Source organism: Melospiza melodia, chromosome 18 (assembly GCF_035770615.1).
Source record: "Melospiza melodia melodia isolate bMelMel2 chromosome 18, bMelMel2.pri, whole genome shotgun sequence".
NCBI lineage: Eukaryota > Metazoa > Chordata > Aves > Passeriformes > Passerellidae > Melospiza > Melospiza melodia.
The window spans coordinates 1,781,087-1,804,828 of record NC_086211.1 but is presented as its reverse complement, the minus strand read 5'-3'; the positions used below and the strand labels follow the sequence as shown (position 1 = coordinate 1,804,828).

Sequence of the window (23,742 nt, the reverse complement as noted above, 5' to 3'; positions counted from 1 at the left end):
CTCGCAGCTCTCAGCTGCAGATGTTGCGCACGGATATCCACAGTGCTGTCACAGCTGGACATCCCATTAATAGCAGCAATATTTGGGTTGAGCTGTTTTAATTGAAACCACGGCTGGGATTTTTTTTTTAGGGGTTTATTTTCCCCCTCCTAACTCAAGGCAAACGTGTTCCTGTCGTCCTTCCCAGGACAGTTATTGCTCGGAGACATCTGGTTTCCCAGTTCCAGCGGCACAGACGGATTTCCACCGTGTAGTTCCTCGCCTGTTGACAGGGCAGAATTTTTTAATATGGGGTTACTATCATCCAGACTTCCTCCACCTCCTCATTTTGGTGATGGAAACCTCTAAACAGTCCCTCAGCTCCTCCATCTTCAAGCTGCTGGCCCCGGTTTATGAGCTCACAGACACGACACCTCCATGTCTGATTTCCCTCTTCCCTCCCCTCCGAGGTGAAATCCAAACCCCAAATGTGAACCGGACCTGATGGAGTTGGGGTTTTTTTTTCTTTTTTTGTTGTTTTTTTTAGACCTTTTGTTGAGGTCTGTTCCATAGAAACCAGAGCAGCAGCTTGGAGCACCAAGGGAAAATCCTCCTGGTTCCATAAGAGGGATTCTGAAAGAGGGAGAGGGGTTTTATATGGACTGATCGTGGCAGGGCAAGGGGAGATGGATTTAAACTGGGATTAAGATGGGATGTTGGGAAGGAATTCCTGGCTGGGAGGGTGGGCAGGTCCTGGCACAGATTCCCAGAGAAGCTGAGGCTGCCCCTGGATCCCTGGCAGTGCCCAAGGCCAGGCTGGACAGGGCTTGGAGCAGCCTGGGATGGTGGAAGGTGTCCCTGCCATGGCACAGGGTGGGATTTAAGGTCCTTTCCAACCTGAACTCTTTTGGGATTCTGTGACCCTGGAGCTGCCTCCAGCATTTCCCTGTGACACCCATGGGAATGGCATCGCAGGATGGAGCTGAGACCAGAATGGTTTGGGTGGGAAGGGGACTTAAAGATCACCCTGATCCAACCCAGGGATTCCTTCCACCATCCCAGGCTACTCCAAGCCCATCCAGCCTGGCCTGGGACACTCCAGGGATCCAGGGGCAGCCACAGCTGCTCTGGGCACCCCATTGCCATTGCCATTGCCATTGCCATTGCCATTCCCATTCCCTAAATCCATTCACCACCCAAGAGGGGTTTAAGCCCAGCTCACAGAGCTGCACTTTCCCTGCAACAATCCCACCTGCTTGCCTAAGGTGTGAGCTGGGCTCTTTATTTTCTTTCTAGGCTTTTTTTACCCCCCTCCCCCCAAAAAGGGGCAAAACCCAGAAAAAAAAGTAAAGTTATTAGGTAAGTTAAAAACAAACTGTACCTTTCATTCCTGCTTTTATTGGTTACTGGAAAATAAGTTTTACAAACTATCTCTTGCAGAGGACTTGTTTGCAGCTAGTTTATATAGTAGCTTTTGTTCACATAAAAATTTAGAAAGCTCCTTTCCTCTTCTCCTTTCCCCCCCACCCCCTGCAATCCATAAGGGAGGAATTACAGTGTGAAATATATCCAGCACTAGCAGGGCTGTGTTGTGAAGCTAAAATGAACACAGTAAATTCTGAGAAGGAATTTGTTTAACCTATAACCTTAAAGTAATAAGTGGAGTGCTAAATGTTTTGGCTCACACTGATGTATTTTTATAACACTTGGCAAGGCAGCTCGGAGGCTGAGAGGAGAACTGGAGTGCTGCAGGAACAGTTCCCTGCTCCTGCAGCCGAGTCCCAGCTGGGCACCCACCCCAAAATCCCTGTGGGCACACAAATCCCCATCAGCCCAAACTCATTCCAGGGTTTTCTTGTCACCTGCAGGGATTTGACAGTGAGTGTGGCCCTTGGGGACATGGATTAGTGGGAGAACAGTTGGACTCAGTGATCCTTTCCAGCCCAAATTCCATGGCTGGGAGCAGGACTGGGATGGGGAGCAGCAGGACCAGGATGGGGAGCAGGATCAGGATGGGGAGCAGCAGGACTGGGATGGGGAGCAGGATCAGGATGAGCAGCAGGACTGGGATGTGGAGCAGGATCAGGATGAGGAGCAGGATCAGGATGAGGAGAAGGATCAGGATGGGGAGCAGCAGGATCAGGATGAGGAGCAGCAGGACTGGGATGAGCAGCAGGACTGGGATGTGGAGCAGGACCAGAATGGGGAGCAGGATCAGGATGGGGAGCAGGACCAGGATGGGGAGCAGGACCAGGATGGGGAGCAGGATCAGGATGAGGAGCAGCAGGACCAGGATGGGGAGCAGGATCAGGATGGGGAGCAGCAGGACTGGGATGGGGAGCAAGACCAGGATGCACAGCAGGACCAGGATATCCATTCCTCTCATCCTGCTGGGATGCTCTTGGGAATTAGGCACCCTCAAAATTCCATGTTTAAAGATGGGGAAACTGAGTCAGGGCGCTTTTTAGTGACTCTCTCCTTGTGGGAAGCCCGGGGCAGGTCAGGACAACGTGAGGAGCTTCACCCAGCTCTGTCACCAGGGAGGATCCATCCTGGCACTCCATGATCCCTGTGGGTCCCTTCCAGCTCAGGACATTCCAGGATCCTCTGAACTGGGGCATTTCCCCCCCCAGGAAATCAGGGAGCAGCAACAGCAGGAATGTGTCACCCCCCTCCCTCCTCCGCCTCCTCACCCCCCTCTTTCATTTTTTTCCATTTTTAATTTGGCATTATTAATCTCGGGGGGGGGGGAAGGGGGTATAAATAATTTCCCTCCCCTTTCCCTGCCTCCCCTCCCAGATCATTTCCCGTGGATTAATATTTGCTAGCTCGTTTGCACAGTAGCCTGTGGATTTTCAGCCTCGATGTTGACTGGCCGAGAAATTACAGGGGCTTTGCCCTGGCACAAAGCAAACAGTGTGTGCTGTAATCAGACTCAACACCTCGGCTCGCAGTGAAAAGAGATATTATGTAGCTCTAATTTCCACGCAGGATTAGGTGTTTGTCTTGTAAAGCCTTCAGGTCGAGGAGCCAGGGGGGAATTTGGGGAGATGGGGCTGCAGCAGCCGGGAATTGGCAGCTCTGAATGGCCCTCAGGGCTCCTGGGGGCTGCAGGGACCCTGCTCCTGTTTCTAGGGCCCCATCCAAACCCCAGGGTTTTCCGCTCATCTTGTTTTGGGGTGAGCCCAGAGCCCCCTCAGTGCTGTCCCAGCTGGCACAAGGCCACCCTGAGCCACAGCAGGAGAGGGATTTTGGGACAAGGAGAAAAGCCAGGATGGGTGAGGTGACACTGGCCAGATCCACCTCCCAAACACGCCTCTGTGCCCTCCGGGGCTGCTCCGGAGGGGTTTGTGGCCGGGCTGGGGAGGTGTGAAGGGACAGCAGCACACTCTGAGTTCCCTCCTGAATCGGCTCCTTGTTCTCTGGAGGCTGGAGAGGGCCCAGCCCTGGCTGGCCTGGGACGCCAGGAGCCGCTGGAAAAACCACCACAGGCACCGGGCTGGGAATGTCCAGCCACAAGGAGACTCTGGGGTGGCAGCAGGGCCCAGCCAGGACCATGGAAACCACCCAGAACCTGGGAGCAGGGGCTGCCCAGAAGTGTTAGCTGCTGTCAGAGATCCCATGGAAAAATGATGGATTCGGCAGCTCTGCAGGGAGGCAGGGGCAGAGCTGCTGTTCTGGCAGTGAAATCCCTCTTGGCTCAGCACACACACACAACCTGGAGGTGCCTCACAGCCTGCACGGTGCCATCCCAGCTCTGCCTCTAGGAATGCCAGGAGTTTTCCCTGGAATTGGCCAAGCAGCCATCCGGACTGCCAGCAAGAATCCCTCGGGGCTCTTTGGTGCCCGTGCAGGGCTGTGGGGTCCTGGGCAGCCTGGCAGGGCTGGAGGAGCAGGGTCCAGGCTGGCAGGAGCCAGGGATGGGATGGAGGAGGCCGGGATGGCTGCCAGGAGCGCCGGGCGCCGGGCACAGAGAGCTCCTGGAGCCACCCTGGCTGCCCAACCTGGGTTTGGGGACAGGGAGCAGCACCCCCTCAACCCTCGGGCATCCCTGGCTTTTCCAAACCCATCCCTGGGCAGAGAATTCCCTGGGCATGGAGGGTGGGGGGCAGCAAGGAGCCCCCCTGGCACCACCCCATCCTCACTGCCCCCGGAGCGGAGTCACGGGTGGTTTTTGGGAATGTTTTTGCAGTGGCATCCAGGAGCAGGCAGGATCCTGCCTGGAATGTTCAGGGAGCTCTGCCACGGGCACATTCTTCCACGGAGTCACTTGGGTGGCAGCGCTGGCTCTGCTCAGGAAGGGCTGCAGCAGTGCCTGGGGTTTGTCCTTCTCTCTGCAGGAGATTCAGCTCAGATGTGGATTCTGTGAATTCTGTAAATCCTGTGGATTCTGTGAATTCTGTGAATCCTGTGGATTCTGTGGATTCTGTGAATTCTGTGAATCCTGTGGATTCTGTGAATATTGGACACCAAATGTTCCACAGGAAATCTGGGGTGACAGGACTCCGGGGTAAAGTCACCCAAGAGAAAAAGGGGGGGAGAAAGGAAGAATTTGGGAAAACCCTAACAGCCCTACAAGCTGAGAAACTGCGGTGTGAAGTCAATATTCCAACCTTTATCCCCAGCTGAGTGCAAGTTTTGGGGCTGGATAAATGACTTCCAAAGGTCTCTTCCAACCCAAATATTTGGATTCTATGGCTCAGCCCCCTGGGATCTGCTCTCTTCCATCCCTTTTTCCTGCCCTGTCCCTTCAGAGCCATGTCCCTGCCTTCCCACTGCAGCCCACCCCACAGAAATCCAGTGACAATTAACATGAAATATTCATCCCAGGAAACAGAAAAGGGCTGTGCCTTGGCTGAGGAGTGAGGAGCCACCTCCCAGCTTGGTGCCAGCCGGGATTTCTGGCACAGAGCAGGGACAGGGAGGACATCCAGGCCTTGGTGGCCCTGGAGCAGCCCAGCCCAGCGGGTTGTCCCCTCAGCCTGAGTGGGAAAACTCTTCCCAGCAAAGCAGGGAGAGTTTTATTACCCTGGCAGGACCTGGGAGTGGAGGCTGGCAGCACAGCACAGAATCCAAGCCCAGGGTAAGAATTCCAAGCCCCTGGGGATAAGGAGATGGAATAAAAGGGTTGTGCCCACCTCCTGTCCACAGGGAGGAGCAGGAGCTTCAGAGGCTGCTCTGACCAAGCTGTCTGTCCTCGTCCCTCAAATCCCACAGCCCAAAATCCCTCGTGGCCAGCAGGGACGTGGATCCCCCCAGGGGAGCTGGAAAACAATTCCCTCCTGCCCTGGGACTGCTCTGAGCAGCCTCTGCACCGAGCAAAGGATGCAAATCCCCGTCCCTCTCTTTTGCATCTCATCTGCATCTCATCTGCATCGTCCTCCTGCTCCGGGATGGGCTGGGGGGAGAGTGGGAATGGGGGGGGATGGGGATGGGGATGGGGATGGGAAATGGGAATGGGGAATGGGGAATGAGGATGGGAATGGGGAATGGGGAATGGGAATGGGAAATGGGGAATGGGGAATGGGGAATGGGGAAAGGGGAAAGGGAATGTAAATGGGAATGGGGAAAAGGAATGGGAATGGGGAATGGGGATTGGAATGGGGAATGGGAACAGGAATGGGAAATGGGGAATGGGGAATGGGGATGGGAATGGGAATGGGGAATGAGGAAAGGGAATGTAAATGGGAATGGGGAAAAGGAATGGGAATGGGGAATGGGAAATGGGAAATGGGAACAGGAATGGGGGCTGGCCCATTACTCAGGTAAAATGAGGATTATTTACCCCACATTTCCCTTGCAAATCAGGAGCTGCTGCCCCAGCTGGGCTCTGCTCCTGGCTCCGCCCAGGGAACGCACGGCTTGGGCCAAATCTTCTGCTTTCTGGCAATAAAACACCAAAAACCGAGCTGGTCATTCCCTCTGGGATGCTCCAGGGCTGAGCCAGGATCTCATTTTCTTCCTGCAGCAAAGGCAATTCCACATCCTCCACAGGCTCTGCTGAACAGGGAGTCACAGCCACCGGAGTGGGGTTGTTGTTTGGCAATTAACAGCAGCCATAATTATTATTCTGGCTATTTGCAGGCAGAGAACCTGTCCAGTGCCCAGCTTGGCAAGATTCTGCAGAGCAGATGGAAGCTTGGAATCGTGACCCAGAGCTGCCTCCTGTCCCTGTCCTCTGGGATCCAGGGGACAATGGGACAATGTTTTGCTGGGAATTCCCTGTCCCTCAGCGTGATGCTCCCAAGAAAAATGGGAGTGCAGGGGCTGCCCTGGCTCCTCTGGGAGTGCCAACAAGAATGGGAATTGTTGGCCATGGGCGTGGTGGGGCCCTGCTCTGAGCCTGCCAGGCTTGGAATCCTGCCCCAAACACCCACATGGCCTCAATCAGGGTCCCATTCCCCTGTTCCCTCCCTTCCCCACGGCCCCACCAGGGCTGGGGAGGCTCCTCTGCTGTCACCCTGCCCAGGTGGCTCTGGTGACACCACCTGCAGTGACCCATCCCACGGGAGGGCCAGCTGGAATATTTGCCCATGGAAATTGGGATAATTCCTTCTGGCACCTGGTGGCTTGATTGACACTGTGGTGATGGATCAAAGGTTGGAATCCAAGCCCTTGGAGGTGTTTTCCAGTATAAATGATCCCGTGGTTCCAAATGATCCAGCTCCAAACCCAAATGGTTCTGGTGGCACCACCTGCACGATTGGAAAGGCCAGCTGGAATATTTGGAATAATAATTAATAAAAATTATTTGGGATAATGGAAATTGGGATACTTCCTTCTGGCACGTGCTGTGGTTCAGTTGACACTGTGGTGATGGATCACAGCTTGGATTTTATGGCCTTGGAGGTGTTTTCCAGTCTAAATTATTCCATCAGGACATGACAGGAAATCTGGGAAGCCCACGAAGAGCTTTCCTTGGGCTCTGGGTGCTGGATGTGGGGTGGGGATGGATGAAACCCCCTCGGATCAGGTTCTGGATGTGGGGTGGGGATGGATGAAACCCCCTCGGATCAGGTTCTGGTTATGGGATGGATGAAACCCCCCAGAAGAGGTTCTGACCCCCAGGCAGCACTGCTGGAACAGAACAGAGTTTTTCCACAGCATTTTTCCAGCACACCACTGGTCTCCAAGGAGCAGAGCCCTCATTCCCAGCCCTTCAGGTGCAGAGCTGAGCTGGGGGAATTGACTTTTGTCTGGCTCTGAGTGGGGCTGCTCCTGCTGCAGCTGGGAGGGGATTTCCCGTCAGCTGCTGGAAATAAAAAGCCCCAAACCCCTCCTGCACGGAGGGAGCTGATATTCCATGAATAAATTGAAGTGGTCAAGTCGTGTTTTGTGTGGAAAGCTCGGTTCCCTGCCGGGGATCCGGCTCCTCGGGACTCTGGGGATATAAATAACTTCACAGGCTCCCTCTCCAAATAAAAGCAACATTCAGTTATTTGATTTTTTTCCCCCCCTTTTTTTAATTTTATGCAAATGTTCTTCTGTTCTGTGTTATTATGTAAACGAGCCAACTGAAATGGTAATGAGGGAACCCAAAGTATGCATATATTAACTGCTGCTATGGAGCTTTACACCTCCAGAAATGGCACCAAATCCCATTGCCAAGGGAGGCACAGGTGTCCCCAGGGGGAAGATTTTCCTCCAGGACTTGGTTATTGCTGCAATCCTGCAGAGAATAGCCAAGCATCGGATCCAGCACTGCAATTCCAGTGTGAGAAAAGGGGTGGAATTCTGTCAGCACGGGTCTGGGCAGCAGCTGATCACATCCCACCTCCCCAAATCCAATAAATCAGAGTCAGCACCGTCAGATCGGTGATGGAGACAGAGCCTTGGGAATTATTCTCTCCAAATATTCCATTGCAACAGGGAATCCATGGGGAAACCGTTCCAGGGCTGGGAGAAAGGATCATTCCCAAGCTCAGGTGATCCCAGGTGGGATGAGACACACCAAGAGCAGATTTAAGGCAGAGGCAAAGCCCATTTCCAAAGGTCAGGGGGTCTCCAGTGAAATCCCTGGAAAAACTCACTGGTTTTAAAGGAATTAAAACATTTCTGGTTCCCTGCTGCTCCACAGGATATACCTGAAGCAAGGAAAAACACCCTGAGGATAAGAACCCAAAAAATATCTTCATTTTCTACTTTCTCCAAGAGGTCAAAATCTCCAATTTCCCACCTTTCCAAAACTCCCTGAGAGCTGGAGCTCAGCCCACGGAGCAGGGATGCCTCATATCCCACCAAATCCTGTGTCCAGCTGAGGTTTGAGGCAATCCCAGGGACTTTTCCCAAAAAAGTGAAGCAGGTGTTGGGCACAGAGCTGACAGGGGAGGCTGGGCTGGAGGAACCTTGGCCAAAATTCACCTGCTGGTGTTTCATGTCAGGAATATTCAGCTCCAAACAGCCTGGGACACAACCCCATGGACCTTACTGTTCCCAGCTTGTGGGATTGGGATCCTCCTGCAGGCACTGGGAGCCTCCTCCTCCATCCCAGGGCACGTGGAAGGGAAATATCTGCAGCTCCTGGCTGATAATTAAATAAGAACCAGCAAATAATGGATAATTTGTTATAGGGAAATCTCCCCCGAGTGCCTCGGCCTGATCCAGGAGCTCAGATCCAAGAGCCTGTGGAAGCTTTCCCTGAGCTGGCTGGGTTTGGAACAAGCCCATGGTGGTAATAAAAACAAATCCCTGTAATTGGGGAAAAGGGGAAATCCAAAGGATGCTGGTGGAGCCACTGCAGGCTGGAAATCCTGTCCTGAGGTTTGGGCTGGGAGCTCCTGGGCGGTGGGGAATGGCAATTCCCAGGGAAGCTGGGGTGGGATGAGGGCACAGCCCCAGTTTGGGATCTGCTGTTCCCATTCCCACTCTGGAATTCACAGCTGGAATTCCCTAAGGGAGCCCCAGCTGCTCCCCAGGCTGACCCTTCCTTCCCGCAGGGCACTCCTGGCCAGGCTCCTTCCCCACCCCAAACCCAGCAGCACTTCCACAGCCTTGCCTTCCGTGGATTCTCCCAGAGATTTAGGAATTTAATCCCTGAGAAGACCCAAAAATCAGGATTTATTCTGGCTTGAGTGGATTTTCCCAAAGATTTAGAAATGTATCCCTGGAAAAACCCAAAACTCAGGATTTTTCACTCACAAGCCAGATATTAAAATATATTTAAAAGTCATTAAACATATAAATAAGTTTAGAGAAATAAATTTATAAGGATACATAACTATATTATATATATAAATATAATATATTTATACATATATAAATATAATATATTTATAATATTTGTAAATATATTAATATATAAACATATATTTTAAATATTAATATATAAAATATATAAATTGTTATCTAAAATATTGGAGTACAAATGGCACTAGATATACAGAATAAATATATATGAATATATAAAATTATGGGAAATATAAGTGTATATAAATATATTAAATATATTAGATATAACATTTTTTTCTTCTTTCACACTGTTAAGAAGCTGAAGGAAGAGAAACTCCAGTTGAACCAGTTACCTTCCCACTTTATTTAATTTTATATTTAATTTCATATTTAATTTTATATTTAATTTTATATTTACTTTCATATTTAATTTCATATTCAATTTTATTTTTTATTTTCTATTCTATTCTGTTTTATTTGTGTTTGCCACACAACCCTTCCCTGTCTGAATGAAGAGTGCCACTCCTCAAATATTATTGCAGCATTTTACTGAAATATTTTCGTTTCATTGAATATTCAGTTTAACAAACATTTTATTTCACTCTCATTGCTGCATCCTACCAGGAGTGGCATGTTTGGTCCCAGGCCCAGTTTGCTTTTCCCTTTCCTCCTTCCCAACAAAGTTTTGGGTTGCAGCTCATCCATCTCCAGGACACCCAAATTCTGTTTTCACAGATATTGTTAACCCCTGATTGCCCTGCAGCTTCCAGGGGAATTGAAATGGGGGGAAATGTGGGAAGAGCAGGGACATCTCCCACAGGTTCTCTGAGAACCTCCCAGAGATTTTTATAGTGCCTCCCTCGCTGTAAAGACCATTCCTGACATCCACTCTGAACTGATTTTAGTTCATTTAAAGCCATCACCCCGATGGCATCACACAGGGATGAGATCCCCTCTGTTCCCATCCGTCCCAGGCAGGGAAATTTGGGATCAGAGATGGAGGAGCAGACGGAGCTGTCCCTGTGCCCTCCAGCCAGGACCCCCTGTGAGGGGTGGGAGGGCTCCTAAACCCCCTGGGCTGGGAAGGATGGGGAATGGGGGATGGATTGGGCTGGGAGGCAGAGCTGGAATCCACCCACTCCATCCCAATTCATCCCAGTCTCATCCCAATGCATCCCAGTCCATCCCTGTCCGTCCCTCTCCTTCCCAGTCCATCCCAGTCCATCCCAGTCCATCCCATCTCGTTGGCAGGAGCATCCAGGGATGCTCCAGAGGAGCTGGAGAGATCAATCAGCAGGGAAAGGGAAAGGGAAAGGAAAAGGAAAAGGAAAAGGAAAAGGAAAAGGAAAAGGAAAAGGAAAAGGAAAAGGAAAAGGAAAAGGAAAAGGAAAAGGAAAAGGAAAAGGAAAAGGAAAAGGAAGAGGGAAAAGGGAAAAGGGAAAAGGGAAAAGAAAAGGAAGCTGGATCTCCATTAAAGTCCCTTTTCTCCCCCTGAAACTTCGCAGCAGCTGCGTCCAGCCCTGACAGCAAACTGCGATTCCTATTTGTTATTCCTCTTAACAACCAAGCCCATTCCTCATGGGAATCACACCTACCCAGCGGGCCGGGCTTTTATCCCTGCCTTTTCCCCTCCCGTGTGTGTGTGTGTGTGTGTTTTATTTAAACTCCACACCAACAACAGCAGCAGCAGCGCGGCTGCGGCCGGAGCCGCCCCGAAGGATGCGCGGTGTCCCAGGCACTTCCTAGCGACCGATAATTCCACTTGGCTGCTTTTCCTTGGGCTGCATCCTCCGGGCCTGGGGCTGGGGCAGCGCTCACTGCCCCAACCCCGGCGTTTCCACCACCACGGGGGCTCCGGCAGCTGCGCCAGGCTTCGAGGCTCGTTGGGAACGGGAAAAGCCAAAAAAAAAAAAAAAAAAAACCCAAAAAAACCCAACAAAAAAACCCAGGAGAAGTTTATTCCTTCTTTTTTCCCCGTGCTAAATGAAGCTCCTTCTGGCAAGTCTAAATATTTACAGCCAGTCCTCAACACACACACACACACACAGAGAGAGAGAGAGAGCAAAATTAATAAAACCGCGCACGGAGCGAGATTCTGCTTCCCCAATTATTTTGAAGTTGAAATCCAAACCCCCCCCCAAACCTCTAAAAAAAAAAAAAAAAAAAAAAAAAGAGAAAATAAAAAAAAATCCCAACTTTGTTTGCGCATTCTTATTGGCAGCACAATGCCAACAATGGCTAAATAGACAGCAGAATAAATAGCCCCACAATGCCGACAGAAAGGCCTTTCTGGTACTGCATACAAAATATAAACTGTGCCATGCCATTATTATTCTGGAGCCCTTGCTGCAACAGTGCAGTTGAAATTCCACCCCCAATGTGCACCTAATCAGCCATTCAGAGCCCCTTAATGACTTGTCAGTTCTTTGCCCTGCCATTTTCTGTCCAATTAATTCTTTTATTGTGCACCGGATAAAGGAAGACAAAGGCCTTCCATGCAATAATGAATCATTAAAATTCAGCAGCTCCTCTCTTGTGCTCTTGGCTCCTCACCAGCAATTCAGGCTGCTGTGCATTCGTTATGTGTGTGGTGGTTAAAATTCACTCTACCTCAAACAAGACCTTTCCAAATGTTTAACCCTTTCCCAGCCCCACTCTGGGAATTTTGACACGCACCAGGAAAAAAAAAAAAATTGAGGAAAAGAGGAGGAGTGGGATGAGAGAGGGGAGGAGAGAGGCAGGCAGAGGTGTTTTGGGTAAATGTGTGAATGTCACTCTGACAGCCCCAATATTGCCTGAGCACACAGCCACAAACAAATCCAGGGACAGGGAGGAGGAGAGAGAGGAGGGGACATGGAGAGGGGTGGGGTGGGGTGGGATGGGATGGGATCTGTGTGATGTTCTATAGGATCTGTGTGATGTTCTGGGATGGGATGGGATCTGTGTGATGTTCTGTAGGATCTGTGTGATGTTCTGGGATGGGATGGGATCTGTGTGATGTTCTATAGGATCTGTGTGATGTTCTGGGATGGGATGGGATCTGTGTGATGTTCTGTAGGGTCTGTGTGGTGTTCTGGGGTGGGATGGGATCTGTGTGATGTTCTATAGGGTCTGTGTGGTGTTCTGGGGTGGGATGGCTGTGAGATGCAGTGCTGGGACAGGTGTGTGGCTCCCCATCCCTCCTGGACCACCCCAGCAGTGCCTCTGCCTCAGTTTCCCCAAACCAGCCCAGCCCCAGAGTGGGATCAAAGCACAGAGGGAACCCCTCCTATTCTGGATTCGGAGCAGCTTGGGTTTCACCCCTAATTAATTTAAGATAAACTGAAAGAAGGGGTTTTTAAACCTGACTCAGTGTGTCCAACTGGCTTTTTCTAACCCAGGCTGCCCTAAATCAGGTCAGCCCTGAGCCTGCAGTGACACACTGGGCCTGCCTGAGCTCTGGGGCCATATGGGAGCACTTTAATAGGGGTCAGCAGCGATGCTGGCGGCACTTTCAAGCCTGGCCAGGGCAGAGCTGTGATTTCAGCAGCAGCCACCCCCTTTATCCCAGCTTTTCCTGGGAAAAAGGCAGGAACACTCTGTGACAGCAGCCCCACACCCTGCCACCCACCCTGAGCACCTGGAGGGCTCCCATCCGCAAAATCCCACCAGGAGCACCCCCTGCACCCAGCCCAGGGCAGGGACTGCTGGGCAGGCTGGGGGTGCAGGGCAGCAGGGAGTGAGTGAAGCAATTTGGAATAAACCCCACTGGCTGTGGTTTGGGTTTATCTCCGGGAGGATTATTTATAGCTCCTGCTGACTCATTTGGGACATGGCTTCCCCTCCCCAAGCCTCAGCCTGGTGCCATCCCAAATTCCTGCCTGGGAATGGGCTGGGAATGGGCTGGGAATGGCTCTGCCATGGCCCAGCTGGTGCTGCTGCAGAGGGGATGGATCCGGGGCTGGATGGGCTCTCCCGGGATCCTGGGATCCTCTGCAGGGTCCTGTGACCGAGGATCTGACTCCATGTTTCAGAAGGCTGATGTTTTATTTTATTATATATATTATATTAAATTATATATATATAACATAATACATACAATATATTATTGATATGATATGATATGATATGATATGATATGATATATAATATAATATAATATAATTAATATAATATAATATAATATAATATAATATAATATAATATAATATAATATAATATAATATAATATAATATAATATAATATAAAGAAGTTATATCTAATATATAATAATTATATATTATATTATATTATATTAGATATATATTATATTATATTATATTATATTATATTATATTATATTATATTATATTATATTATATTATATTATATTATATTATATTATATTATATTATATTATATCTACACTAAAAGAATAGAAGAAAAGGTTCTCATCAGAAGGCTGGCTAAGAATAGAATAGCAAAGAATGATAACAAAGGCTCTGTCTCAGACTCTCTGTCCAAGCCAGCTGTCTGTGATTGGCCATAATTACAAACAACCACATGAGACCAATCCCAGATGCACCTGTTGCATTCCACAGCAGCAGATAATCAATGTTTACATTTTGTTCCTGAGGCCTCTCAGCTTCTCAGGAGGAAAAACCCTAAGGAAAGGATTTTTCACAAAAGATGTCTGTGACAGAGTCCCCTCACTGTGTCCATGTGGAGAACTCCCAAAAATCCTGGAGGAGCCTCTGCAGGGTCTTTGAGGAAGGGCAGGGCAGTGCCATTGTTGTCTCCTGGGGTTTTTCCATCTGTCCCTCATGGACAGTCAGGAATTGATGTGAAATTCCCTCCTCCCACCCCACAAAGAGGCTTTGGAGCCCTTGGTCAGTTCCTGTTTAGGAATTTGCCCTCAGAGCCCTCAATCCAAGCTCAGGGCCCTGAAGGCTTTTCCAGCAGGGTTGGAGTTCCCTTAAAGGTTCCCAAAGGGAAGCTCAGCCCAGCTCTGTGGGGACAGGGCTGTGCCATGCTGGGGTCACTGCACTGCCACATCCTCAGGTGGCCACCAAATCCCACCCATGGCCACCGAAACCTTCCTGTGGCCACCAAAACCCTCCCATGGCCACCAAAACCCTCCCATGGCCACCAAAATCTTCTGATGGCCACCGAAACCCTCCCATGGCCACCGAAACCTTCCTGTGGCCACCAATACCCTCCCATGGCCACCAAAACCTTGTGATGGCCACCGAAACCCTCCCATGGGCTCGGATGTGCCTCTCCTGCTCCCAAATCCCTGTGGCAGTGAAGCTCTGCCCTCCCAGGATCAGCTGGAAAAGGCTTTTCCTGTATCCCAAATGACATCACATCTCCAGGCATTTTTATTTTCTATTTCTTTTTTTTTTTTTTTTTTTTTTTTTTTTTCCCCAAATCCCAGGCACAGAGAAGATGCAACCCTGGGAATACAAAGGTGGCAGAGGGAAGAGGTCGATGCAGAGGCAGGGACATCCCTATGTGGAAGTTTATTAAAGCTCAAGGCTGTCATAAAAATGCATTTTAATCATTTCTTTGCAAAGCTACAAAAAAAAAAATTGTTTGACACGAGTTGATGTCACTGCAGAAAAAATTAAAACAAGGAGGATGGGAAGGGACTTTTTTTTCCAGCCTGCAGAAAAGAATGTGGATATGGTCCATAAAATTAATTTCCTCTTTCTTGCTAACTAGCAGTGTCTGAGCTAAACAGCAACACTCTTTATTCCCTGCTCCAGAAATGAAATGCAGGGACTTTTCTCACCCGTGGATTCCTGCAATTATCTTGAGAAGCCTTTTTTGTTGGCAGCCCGGGGTCAAAAGGCAGCGCTGGTTTCACCTGATCTCATTGACTCTGCAGAGCCACCAGCCCCGAGCAGGGACACACAATGCTGCCATTCAGCCTGGAAAACTCCTGGAAAATCCTTCTGCTCCCTCAGCCTGGAGCAGCAAAGGGGAGAGGAGACAAAATGTGGAAACGCGGCAGAAATTTCTGATCAAAATTATCTTTTTTTGGGTAAAAACTCATCTGTGTTTTCCTCTCCAATGGAAAATTGAGAGGAAGTGTAAATTGAGGAGTGGGGAATGAAATCTGGGAGATCTTGGGGATGTCCAGCTCCCCCTAAACCCTGAGTTTTAGCCCTGGATTATTCAGGATGCTGCATTTTACCTGCCTGGCACCTTCCTGAACATCCATTCTGCAACATCCCTGGGTTTTACCCCCAGCCCCACAAAACCCCAGGAGCTGCTCCCTGCAACTGCTTCCAGGAGCTCTCCAGCACCTCAGCCCCTGGCCAGGCTGGAAGGAGCATCCCGGCATGGTGGAAGTTGTCCCTGCCCAGGCTGGGACCAGGATGAGCTTTTAGGTCCTTTCCAACCCAAACCATTCCAGGATTCGATGATTCCAAAGCTCCCGTCACCCCTTGAACCTATGGAATGGATCTAAAATATGAAATTATGATACCTAAAATCAGGATTGGATTTTTATGATCCTTGTGGATCCCTCCCAACCCCAATTCCATCATAAAATACAATAAAAATCTATATTAAAATATACAGTTTAATTACCTTATTTCAGTAAATACCAGTAAAAATTCAATTTATTTTTGCCAAGCTTATGGGAAGTAAAACCAAGTGTGGCCACAGCGAGTGGATTTAAAACCTGGCTGGTGGGACTGTGCAATCCTTGGGATGAGAGTTCATCCTGCAGCTCCTGGCTGGGACAAGGACGTGGCACTGGGAGGAGGAGACAGGGATCCATCCTGGGTGCACAGAGCCCCCTCTCCCAGGAACCAGGCATGCTTCAGTGCAATCTTTGATATTTTGGGGAGATTTTCAGTTTTTAATGTCATTGATTTGTGTGATTCACCATTTTATCTCACACATATTTTAATTTTGTTTTATCAGCCACCAGTGAAGCCACTCCAAGCTGTGCCACCAAACATCCAGCAGAAAGCAAAGATCATCCCCAAAACATTCCCATCTCACCTTTTATTTCCTTTTTCCCCTCACAGCGTGCTGGTTTGGAGGCCAACCCCAGCCTGGAGGGCAGAGCCAAAACTCATCCATTTTCCAGGCACAAATCAGGATGAAAACGAGGGAAATCTGCGGAGTCACGGGAGGGGGAGGACAGGGAAGGAAGGGAAGGGAATGACGCTGCACTTTGGCTCGGGCTGGGATGAATTCCCCCTGCCAGCAGCTCTGGAAAGGAGCACGGAGAAAATGGTGTCGCCTCCCAGCCCCTCTTGGCTGCAAACACCAAATCCCGCCCGGGACTCTGCTCCCCAGCCCTCCTTAATGGGCTGCAGCTTCATTAATTCATTAATTGTCATCACATTCACTCCCCTTCACCTTCCAGCCTCTTCTCTCCAGCAGCAAGGGCTGGAATTCCCCAGTCCCAATTTTTTCCCTCCCCAGGTTGGGATCACTTTGCAGACAAAAAGCAGGACAGGGAGGGAATGTTTGCTGTAAGAAAGGAAAATAAAAGTTATAGATGTAACAATGTTAATGACCGTGTTGAAAAAAGAAATGCACCAAGCCTGACGTGCAACGTGTAATTTGGTCGCTCTCCTAACTCAGAGGGATTTATTTACCAGGGCTCACCAAGCAGAAAAGGGAATTTCTTCCTGTAAATTCCCTACAGAAGGAAAATCAGCTGGGGCTAAAACCTTGCAGTCTGAAATCCTCTGAAATCCTCAGGATTATGGGCATGGAAATGCCCTTCTTAAAGGAAAAATCAAATTAATTTATCTGTATTTCAAAAAAAAACATCTCAGAGAAACACAAAAAGCGCAGGGAAAAGGAGCAAAGAAAAAAAAATCCAGACTAAAAGGGAAATAAATCCTTGATGAAAATATTTTATTCTGAAGATTCCATCGCCTTGCAAGCTGTTTTCCCAGGTTTCTTTCCCAGCACAGAAAAGAGTCTCAAGCAGAAAGAAAACAGAACACGTCCTTGATAAAAAGCACTTTTTAATTTTATCAAATGGATCTGTACAAAAGTTAGCATTGCTTAGTCAGAAGCGAGTGAAGAGAACAGATCAGTAACAACCAAAAGTCTTTCAAACTTTATACAGAAAAATAGATTGCATAAAAATGAGCTTTTTTTGTCTTTTCCCCCAGCCCAGCGTGTCCCTCCCTCCCCCGCCACGAAAGGAAATATGCAAAAAAATATTTTTTAGAAAAAAGAGTAGGAAACGTAGAAAAGGTAAAAAGATGAATAACCTCTGAAAGGTGGGTTTAGATTTACAAAGGCTTTTAAAGGCACGAGTTCCCATAAAATAGATGGTTATTTATATGCTCAGCATACAATGGAAGAAGTAGAAATATATCAATGAAATATTAGTCTAAAAACTAAGTACCCTAAACCCATTTTTTTAGTGGAGGAGATTTTAGTTTCACAGCTTGATGGATGATATCTGGTCCCTAGAAGCCAAAATTAAAGCAGAAGTCGCTCGTTTCTCATGGAATTACAGCTGCTTTAAAGTAGTCCTGGTTCTGAAAGCCTCCGAAGACTCCTGAAATCCGATTTTAACGGCCCAAAACGGGTGGCCAGAAAATCACCTGCCCTTTTCAGGCAGCATTTGAGCCTCCCAGCAGAATTAGTAATTCCCCCCCTCGTTATTTGACATTCCCATTGGAGTTTCCAGGCGGATTCCTTCAGTCCCTCTCTCCAGCACGGCTCCTGCAGCGGTTCCAAAATGAAAAAAACCCAAAAACCAAGGAAAATCTATAGACTCATAACACCAGTTTATTGTATCATCTCCACTATTTTTTTAGGCTCCCTCCCCCATCTTTAAAATCTTTTAAAAATTCTACTTTTTTTTCGTTTTGCACAAAACGACTTCATTAATTAAAAGACAAAATAATACAGAACATAAATACATATTTAACAGATTAAAAAAAAAAAAAAAAACAAAACCAAAACAACCAAAAACATTTGAAGCTTCCAAAAACAAAAAAACCAAAACAAAATGTTAATTACAGCCAAACCTTGCTTAGAAGAACTCCTGACTAAAACAAAAAAATAAATCAACAAACACTTCAGACACTGAATTGGTTGGTCCCATCAGACTCTTCCCACGGGATTTTTCTGGGATTTTGGGGCTCATCCCTGTTGGTCCCAGTGAGTTCCTGCCCTCAAGGTTGGTCCGTTCCTCACATTGCAATAGACCCTGAAAGTCTCAAACAGATTTTTTGTTGTTGTTTTGTCTCCCCCCTCTCTCTCTCTACCTTTTGCACTTGGCCAAACTTCCAGGCCCAGCAAGTTCGGCTCAGTCCATCATTTTGTCCTTCATTTACTCAAAAGGCATCGCCGGTCCTTTTCCTTTTGTTTTTATTTTTACCTCTTGATTTTTTTTTTTTTTTTAATTTTCTGTCCTTTGTTTGGTTGGTTTTTTTTCCTCAGTTTTTTGAATTACTTAAATCCTACGAATCAAAGAAAAGAAGAAAACAAAAATAGAGCTCTGTCCTTTCGGGGGGAGTTTCGAAGCAAGGTGGCGACCAGCACAAAGTTCCCAGCGGCTCAGGAGGCACTTTGGAACACTCCACGCTCTTCCTCCTCATTCCTTCATTAGTGCATAATTCCAGGGCAGCCTCGGGAGGCTCCGGGGAATCCTTTAAGGCCTGGTCAGCGTGGTGTAGACGGGCTGCTCCCAGTTGGCGGTGGGGCTGTGCGCCGGCGGGATGGACAGCCCGTTGAGGATGGGGGTGGCGTAGGGGCGGCGCGACGAGTGGAAATAGGGGTACTGGTAGAGGCTGGAGGCGTAGCCGGGGTAGGGGTTGTAGTAGTTGGAGCTCTGCAGGTCCGTGTAGTCGCACTGGGAGCTGGAGAAGGAGGCGGCGGCGCTGGCGGCCGGGGCGGCCGAGGTGGCGCAGGCCTGGCCGCCGTAGGAGCCGTACGAGTCGGAGTGCGCCGGGGAGCCGTGCGGCTGCTGCTCGCTGTAGTGGCTGGGGCTCAGCTGCTCCGTCTTGATGTGGGGCCGCTGCTGCTGGCCCGGCTCGGGGGCTGCGGGCGAGGCCGCGGCCGGGCTCTTGTGAGTCCACACCTGCGCGGCCGCGCCCGAGTGCGCGTACGAGGCGCCGTACGAGGCGGCCGCACCGGCGCCGTGCTCGGCCGGCAGCGCCGCGTGGCCGTTCAGGGGCAGGTACTGGTCGAACTCGTGCACGTCGAAGGTCTCCATGTTGTTGATGACCTCGCTGCTGAGCTCCGAGATGTCCACGTTGCTGAAGTCGATGTTCTGGCGGCCGCTCTCCACCAGGCGCCGGCCCTCGTGCTTCAGCTCCTGCTTGCTGCCGTGGTGCAGGTCGGTTTTGGGGGTGGTGGGAGGCGTGGGGGGTCCGTGGGGCTGGCCTGGGGATGGAGGGACAGCGAGGTTTCAGCAGGGACCACAGGACACCTGACTCCTTCACCGTTCAATAAATGGGTTTCGCCTGTCTGGTATTGCTCCCTTTGGGGATTTAAATCTGCGGCACCGCGTCAGACACGGAATGTCCCCCCCTGTGACCGTGTCAGCCCTGGGATGAGCCTCTCACACGGGACATGGGATGAAGCTGGGAGCACGCTGAGCCCATCAGGATCACTCTGGGACACAGCAGGACACACTTGGCAGCACCAATCCCCCCAAGGGGTGCATTCACAGAGGGAAGCCCGTGATGGAGCTCATCCTCTCCCTGTGGGTCCCAAGGCAGAGGGACCCAGGGCCATGATGCCAGCAGGGTCTGAGGCTGCAGGACATTCACAGGGCTTCTAAAAACTGTCAGCACACCAATTCCCAGTGCTGGGAAGCTCTGCCCCAGGACCCCTTAGTAGGCCATCATATAATTAGCCCAGAATAATTAACTCTCCCCATCCAGGGACGCCGGGATCCCGGTGCTTTGACATTCCCCATGGCACAGCCAGCTCTAAGAGCACTCACTAAGGAAAATCATGGCCACGCTCCCAAGCACAGCTCTTGGGACAACAACTCCCCCACGGTGGGCAGCAGCGGGATCCCATCCCACCCCCAGGGCTCGGGATCAGCGGGGATGCCGCCCTGTACCTTACCTGCGTGCTCGCCGTGGTGGTGGGAGTCGGCCATGCCCCCCAGCCCCGTGTCGGCCTTGTAGAGCTGAGTGCCGGCGTGGTGGCTGAGCTCAGCCCCCGAGTCCGAGTCGCTCTGCCCGGCTTTGACGCTTTTCCTCCTCCGGGGCTGGTATTTGTAATCCGGGTGATCCTTTTTGTGCTGCACCCTGAGCCGCTCGGCTTCCTCCACAAAGGGACGTTTCTCGTTCTCGCTCAATAAACTGTTTTTTTTTGGGGGGGTTGGTTGTTTTAGTGAGGAAGAGAGGGGAAAAAAAAACAAAAAGCAAAAATTAGGATCTTTTCCTTAGAAGTTTTCTTCTTGTTTTTAGACTCGCACATCCCCGCTTCCCATGCACGGATCCGAGTACCCGGCAAGTTAACTACAAAATTAATTTGCTGTGGTAAAAAGGAGTTAAAATCCACGGCAAAAAAATGGATTAAAATATCAACTACAGCAGCATGAAAAACCCGACCACTACAGACAGGGGTAATTGGGCAAAACAAAATCCCCCTTCCACGTTTCTAACAGAATTACAAAACACAATTCCCATGTTTGCCCTGCAAATGCCACCCCCTCACCGCCACAAACATTTCCAGCTTTGTTTGGTGCTTACAAAGAAACCACCAAGGCACCAGGGATGGGATTAGTGCTTTCCAAACTCTCTGCCCCCTGCCCACACCTCTCTTTGCAAACTCTTGGAGAGGCTCAAACCGCAGCGGGAGCATCGCTGGCCCGAGCGGGCAGGAAAAGATGGGAATTAGGTACAGGCAAACACCACGGGAGAAACGAGGCTCGGGGAAGAGCCTTGGAAAGCAAGGCGGGCTCGGATGCTGCTCAGCAAATAAAAGTTTGCATCCCCGGGCAGCACTGAGCAGATAAGCAGGGAAATTAGGAAGCTCGTTAAAATAACTGCTTAAAAATGAGTTTAGCTGCGTTTATAGCTTGTAAAGCATCAAGCGAGCCAAAAGGAGAAAAAAAAATAGGAAAAACCATAAAACAAGTCATTAAAAAAGTCTCATCGCGTGGGGATGGAGAAGCCGCAGGCGAGGGAAGGGCTTGTGCATCTCCGAGGGAAAATCCGCCCGCGGCAGGAGCGAGGGTGCCCAAGCCGCTGCTCGGGGGATTTTTCGGAGCAGGCACCGCTGTGTCCTTCGCGGGATGATCAGGGAGAGGACGGTACCTCCCTTCGGATCGCTCCGAGAACCCCAGATTAACAAAAACAAAGCGGACAGAAGCTTTACAGGAGCGCTGGGAGGGGGGTCCGGGCGCGCAGCCCCGCGGAGGACGCGGGGTCGGGTCGGGACTCACCGCCAGAGCTTGCCCAGGGTCTTGCTGAGCTCGGCGTTGTGCAGATGCGGGTACTGGTCCGCCAGCTTCCTGCGGGCGGCCTGCGCCCACACCATGAAGGCGTTCATGGGCCGCTTGACGTGCGGCTTGGCTTTGAGCGATCCGTTGCCGCGGACGGGCATGGGCACCAGGCTCCAGTCGTAGCCCTTGAGCACCTGCGAGACGGCGTCGCGGATGCAGGCGGGGAAGCGCTCGTCCACCTCGGCCGCGTCCACCTTGGCCCCCAGCGCGGCGGCGCCCGGCGGGCGCGGGGCGGGCGCGGGGGCGCAGCCCAGCCCCTCGGAGCCGGCGGGGGAGAGCGGCGAGTCCGAGTCCGAGTCCACGTGGGACATGGAGCTGGTGGTGCCCGCGGGGCTGCACGGAGCCTCCAGCGCTTTGTCGTGCTCCTCGGTCATGTTGAGCATCGGCGGGCGGCAGAGCCGGGCCGGCCGCGCGCTGTGCCCGCCCGGGGTGGTGAGGGGGCCGCGCACCCTGCGCGGGGCGCCGCGGGATAAAGAAGTAAAAACTCTAAGCTCTAGGAGGAAAAAAAAGACGCGAAACGCTCAAAACTCAGCTCAAAATCCGCGCTACCCCCCGCGCTCCGCAGCCGGTCCTGCCGCCGCTGCCGCCGGGGCCCCGCGCTGCCCGCGCCGCGCTCCACGTCCAGTGCGAAACGGGGCCCCTGGCAACAAGTTACTTTAAGGGCAGGGCGAGCGGCCCCGCCTCCGCCGCCGCTCGTCATTGGTGGAGAGGGCGCGGTGATTTGCATAAGGGGCGTGGCTCTTCACAGCGGGCCCGTGCCGCCCGCCCGCCGCCTCAGAGCTCCCGCTCCGCCGGCCGGAGCCGCCGCCAGCGCGGGGTCCCGCTGAGGGTCCCGCTGCCCCCCCGGGCCCGGTGGATGCCGCCGCCGCTGTTCCGGCTCCCTGCTCCGGCTGCCTCTTTCGGCTTCTCTGTGCTTTTCCCGCTGCAAATCGTCCGGGCGCTTCACCGCCGCGCGGTACTGGCGGGGACCCCCGACGGTGGGGATGTTTCACGCTCCGGTGTGCAGCCGGGGCCCGGTTTGCTAGCGGGGTACCGGGCAGCGGGTGCGGGTTACAGCGGCCGCGTCCTTTCCCCAGCGCCGCGGAACGGGGGTGGCGGAGCGGCAGCGGCTCCGGGACGGCGGAGCGGTGCCGTGGGACCGCCGGTTTTATTTTATTTTATTTCCGATCCCCTTTTCCAGGGGTTTTCGGGGCGGTCGGTGCGTGGCCGGGCGGGCAGAGCTCCCTGTGTGTCCCCGCAGCCCATCCCGGTGCCCCCGGGCCGTGCGCTCCCCGCAGCCCCGAGCGCGTCCCTCCGGCCCCGCTCTCCCCAGCGGGCGAGTAACGGAGGAAATCGCGGAATCGCTGCAGAAAAGCGACACGAGACCCTCCGTGTCCCCTCCCCGACTCTCCCTCCTCTTTTCCCGCAGCCGGCTCCATCCCGAGCACCGGGAAGCGCCCGGGAGGTCCCGGCCGGAGGAGGATGCGGTACCTCGGGGTGAGCCTTTGGATGGGGGAAAAAGGGAGGGTGACCCCCAAAATCTCACCCGTCTGTTTAAGTTGTCCCTTTCTAAGCCAGTCCTGGTCTTCCAGCGTTTCTTTGGAGCATTTGATTTTAATTATCCGCGGAATTCAGCCTTCTAATTGCGACTGGGAGGGAGAAATAAAAACAACTCCCCAAATTCAAGTTTTATTTGCTGCTTCCCCTCGGAAAAATAGAGGGTCACGGTATATTAACAGGGGAAAAAATAAGAAATTGGGCTTCAGGCGTTCCAGCGTTTAAAAAGTACCAAGAACATGGTGGTTTTTGTTTAATTATTGTGATGTGTAATAAATAAACCGTATGCTGTGAATTTAAATGTGTTTAAATGTGCCCGAATATTTGTCTGCCTTCTATGTGAAAATTAATTTGTTCTCTCAAATGGCAAAGCAGGATTTAATTTTATTCTTTTTATAAAAACCCCAAACTGTAATTTTCCCAGTTTTCAGCTTTCTGTTTGCAGAGTTACCACATGACATATTTGAAATACAATTTTCAAAGCATTTTTAAAAGAAAAATTATTTTAAGTCTCAAGGTAAACTAAATACGTTGGACTTGCTAATTGAATAATTGAAATTTTCTTCTAAAATTTAATGAGATTGGGGATGAGTTTATGTTTCCCTGGGCTGTGGATTGGTGACTTTGCAATGCTGTTGGA

General features: G+C 50.9%; 1 protein-coding gene across 1 annotated transcript; it reads right to left on the bottom strand.

Annotated features, from left to right (window-relative positions):
- Nucleotides 1–17,089: 17,089 nt before the first annotated feature.
- SOX8 (SRY-box transcription factor 8) lies at nt 17,090–22,169 on the bottom strand. The gene is made up of 3 exons (XM_063171577.1): nt 21,507–22,169; nt 20,180–20,418; nt 17,090–19,486 (listed from the first exon to the last, which is right to left on the bottom strand). Exons 1-3 carry the CDS (start codon nt 21,947–21,949, stop codon nt 18,753–18,755), a joined length of 1,416 nt encoding a protein of 471 aa, XP_063027647.1. The 5' UTR covers nt 21,950–22,169; the 3' UTR covers nt 17,090–18,752.
- Nucleotides 22,170–23,742: the final 1,573 nt, after the last annotated feature.

Bases quoted from the DNA above. Each gene is read 5' to 3' on its own strand.
- SOX8 (XM_063171577.1), bottom strand. From the start codon at position 21,949: ATGCTCAACATGACCGAGGAGCACGACAAAGCGCTGGAGGCTCCGTGC. The intron at 20,419-21,506 runs GTGAGTCCCGAC...AAAAAAAAACAG, and splicing joins ACCCTGGGCAAGCTCTGGCG to TTTATTGAGCGAGAACGAGA. The intron at 19,487-20,179 runs GTAAGGTACAGG...CTCCATCCCCAG, and splicing joins CCACCACGGCGAGCACGCAG to GCCAGCCCCACGGACCCCCC.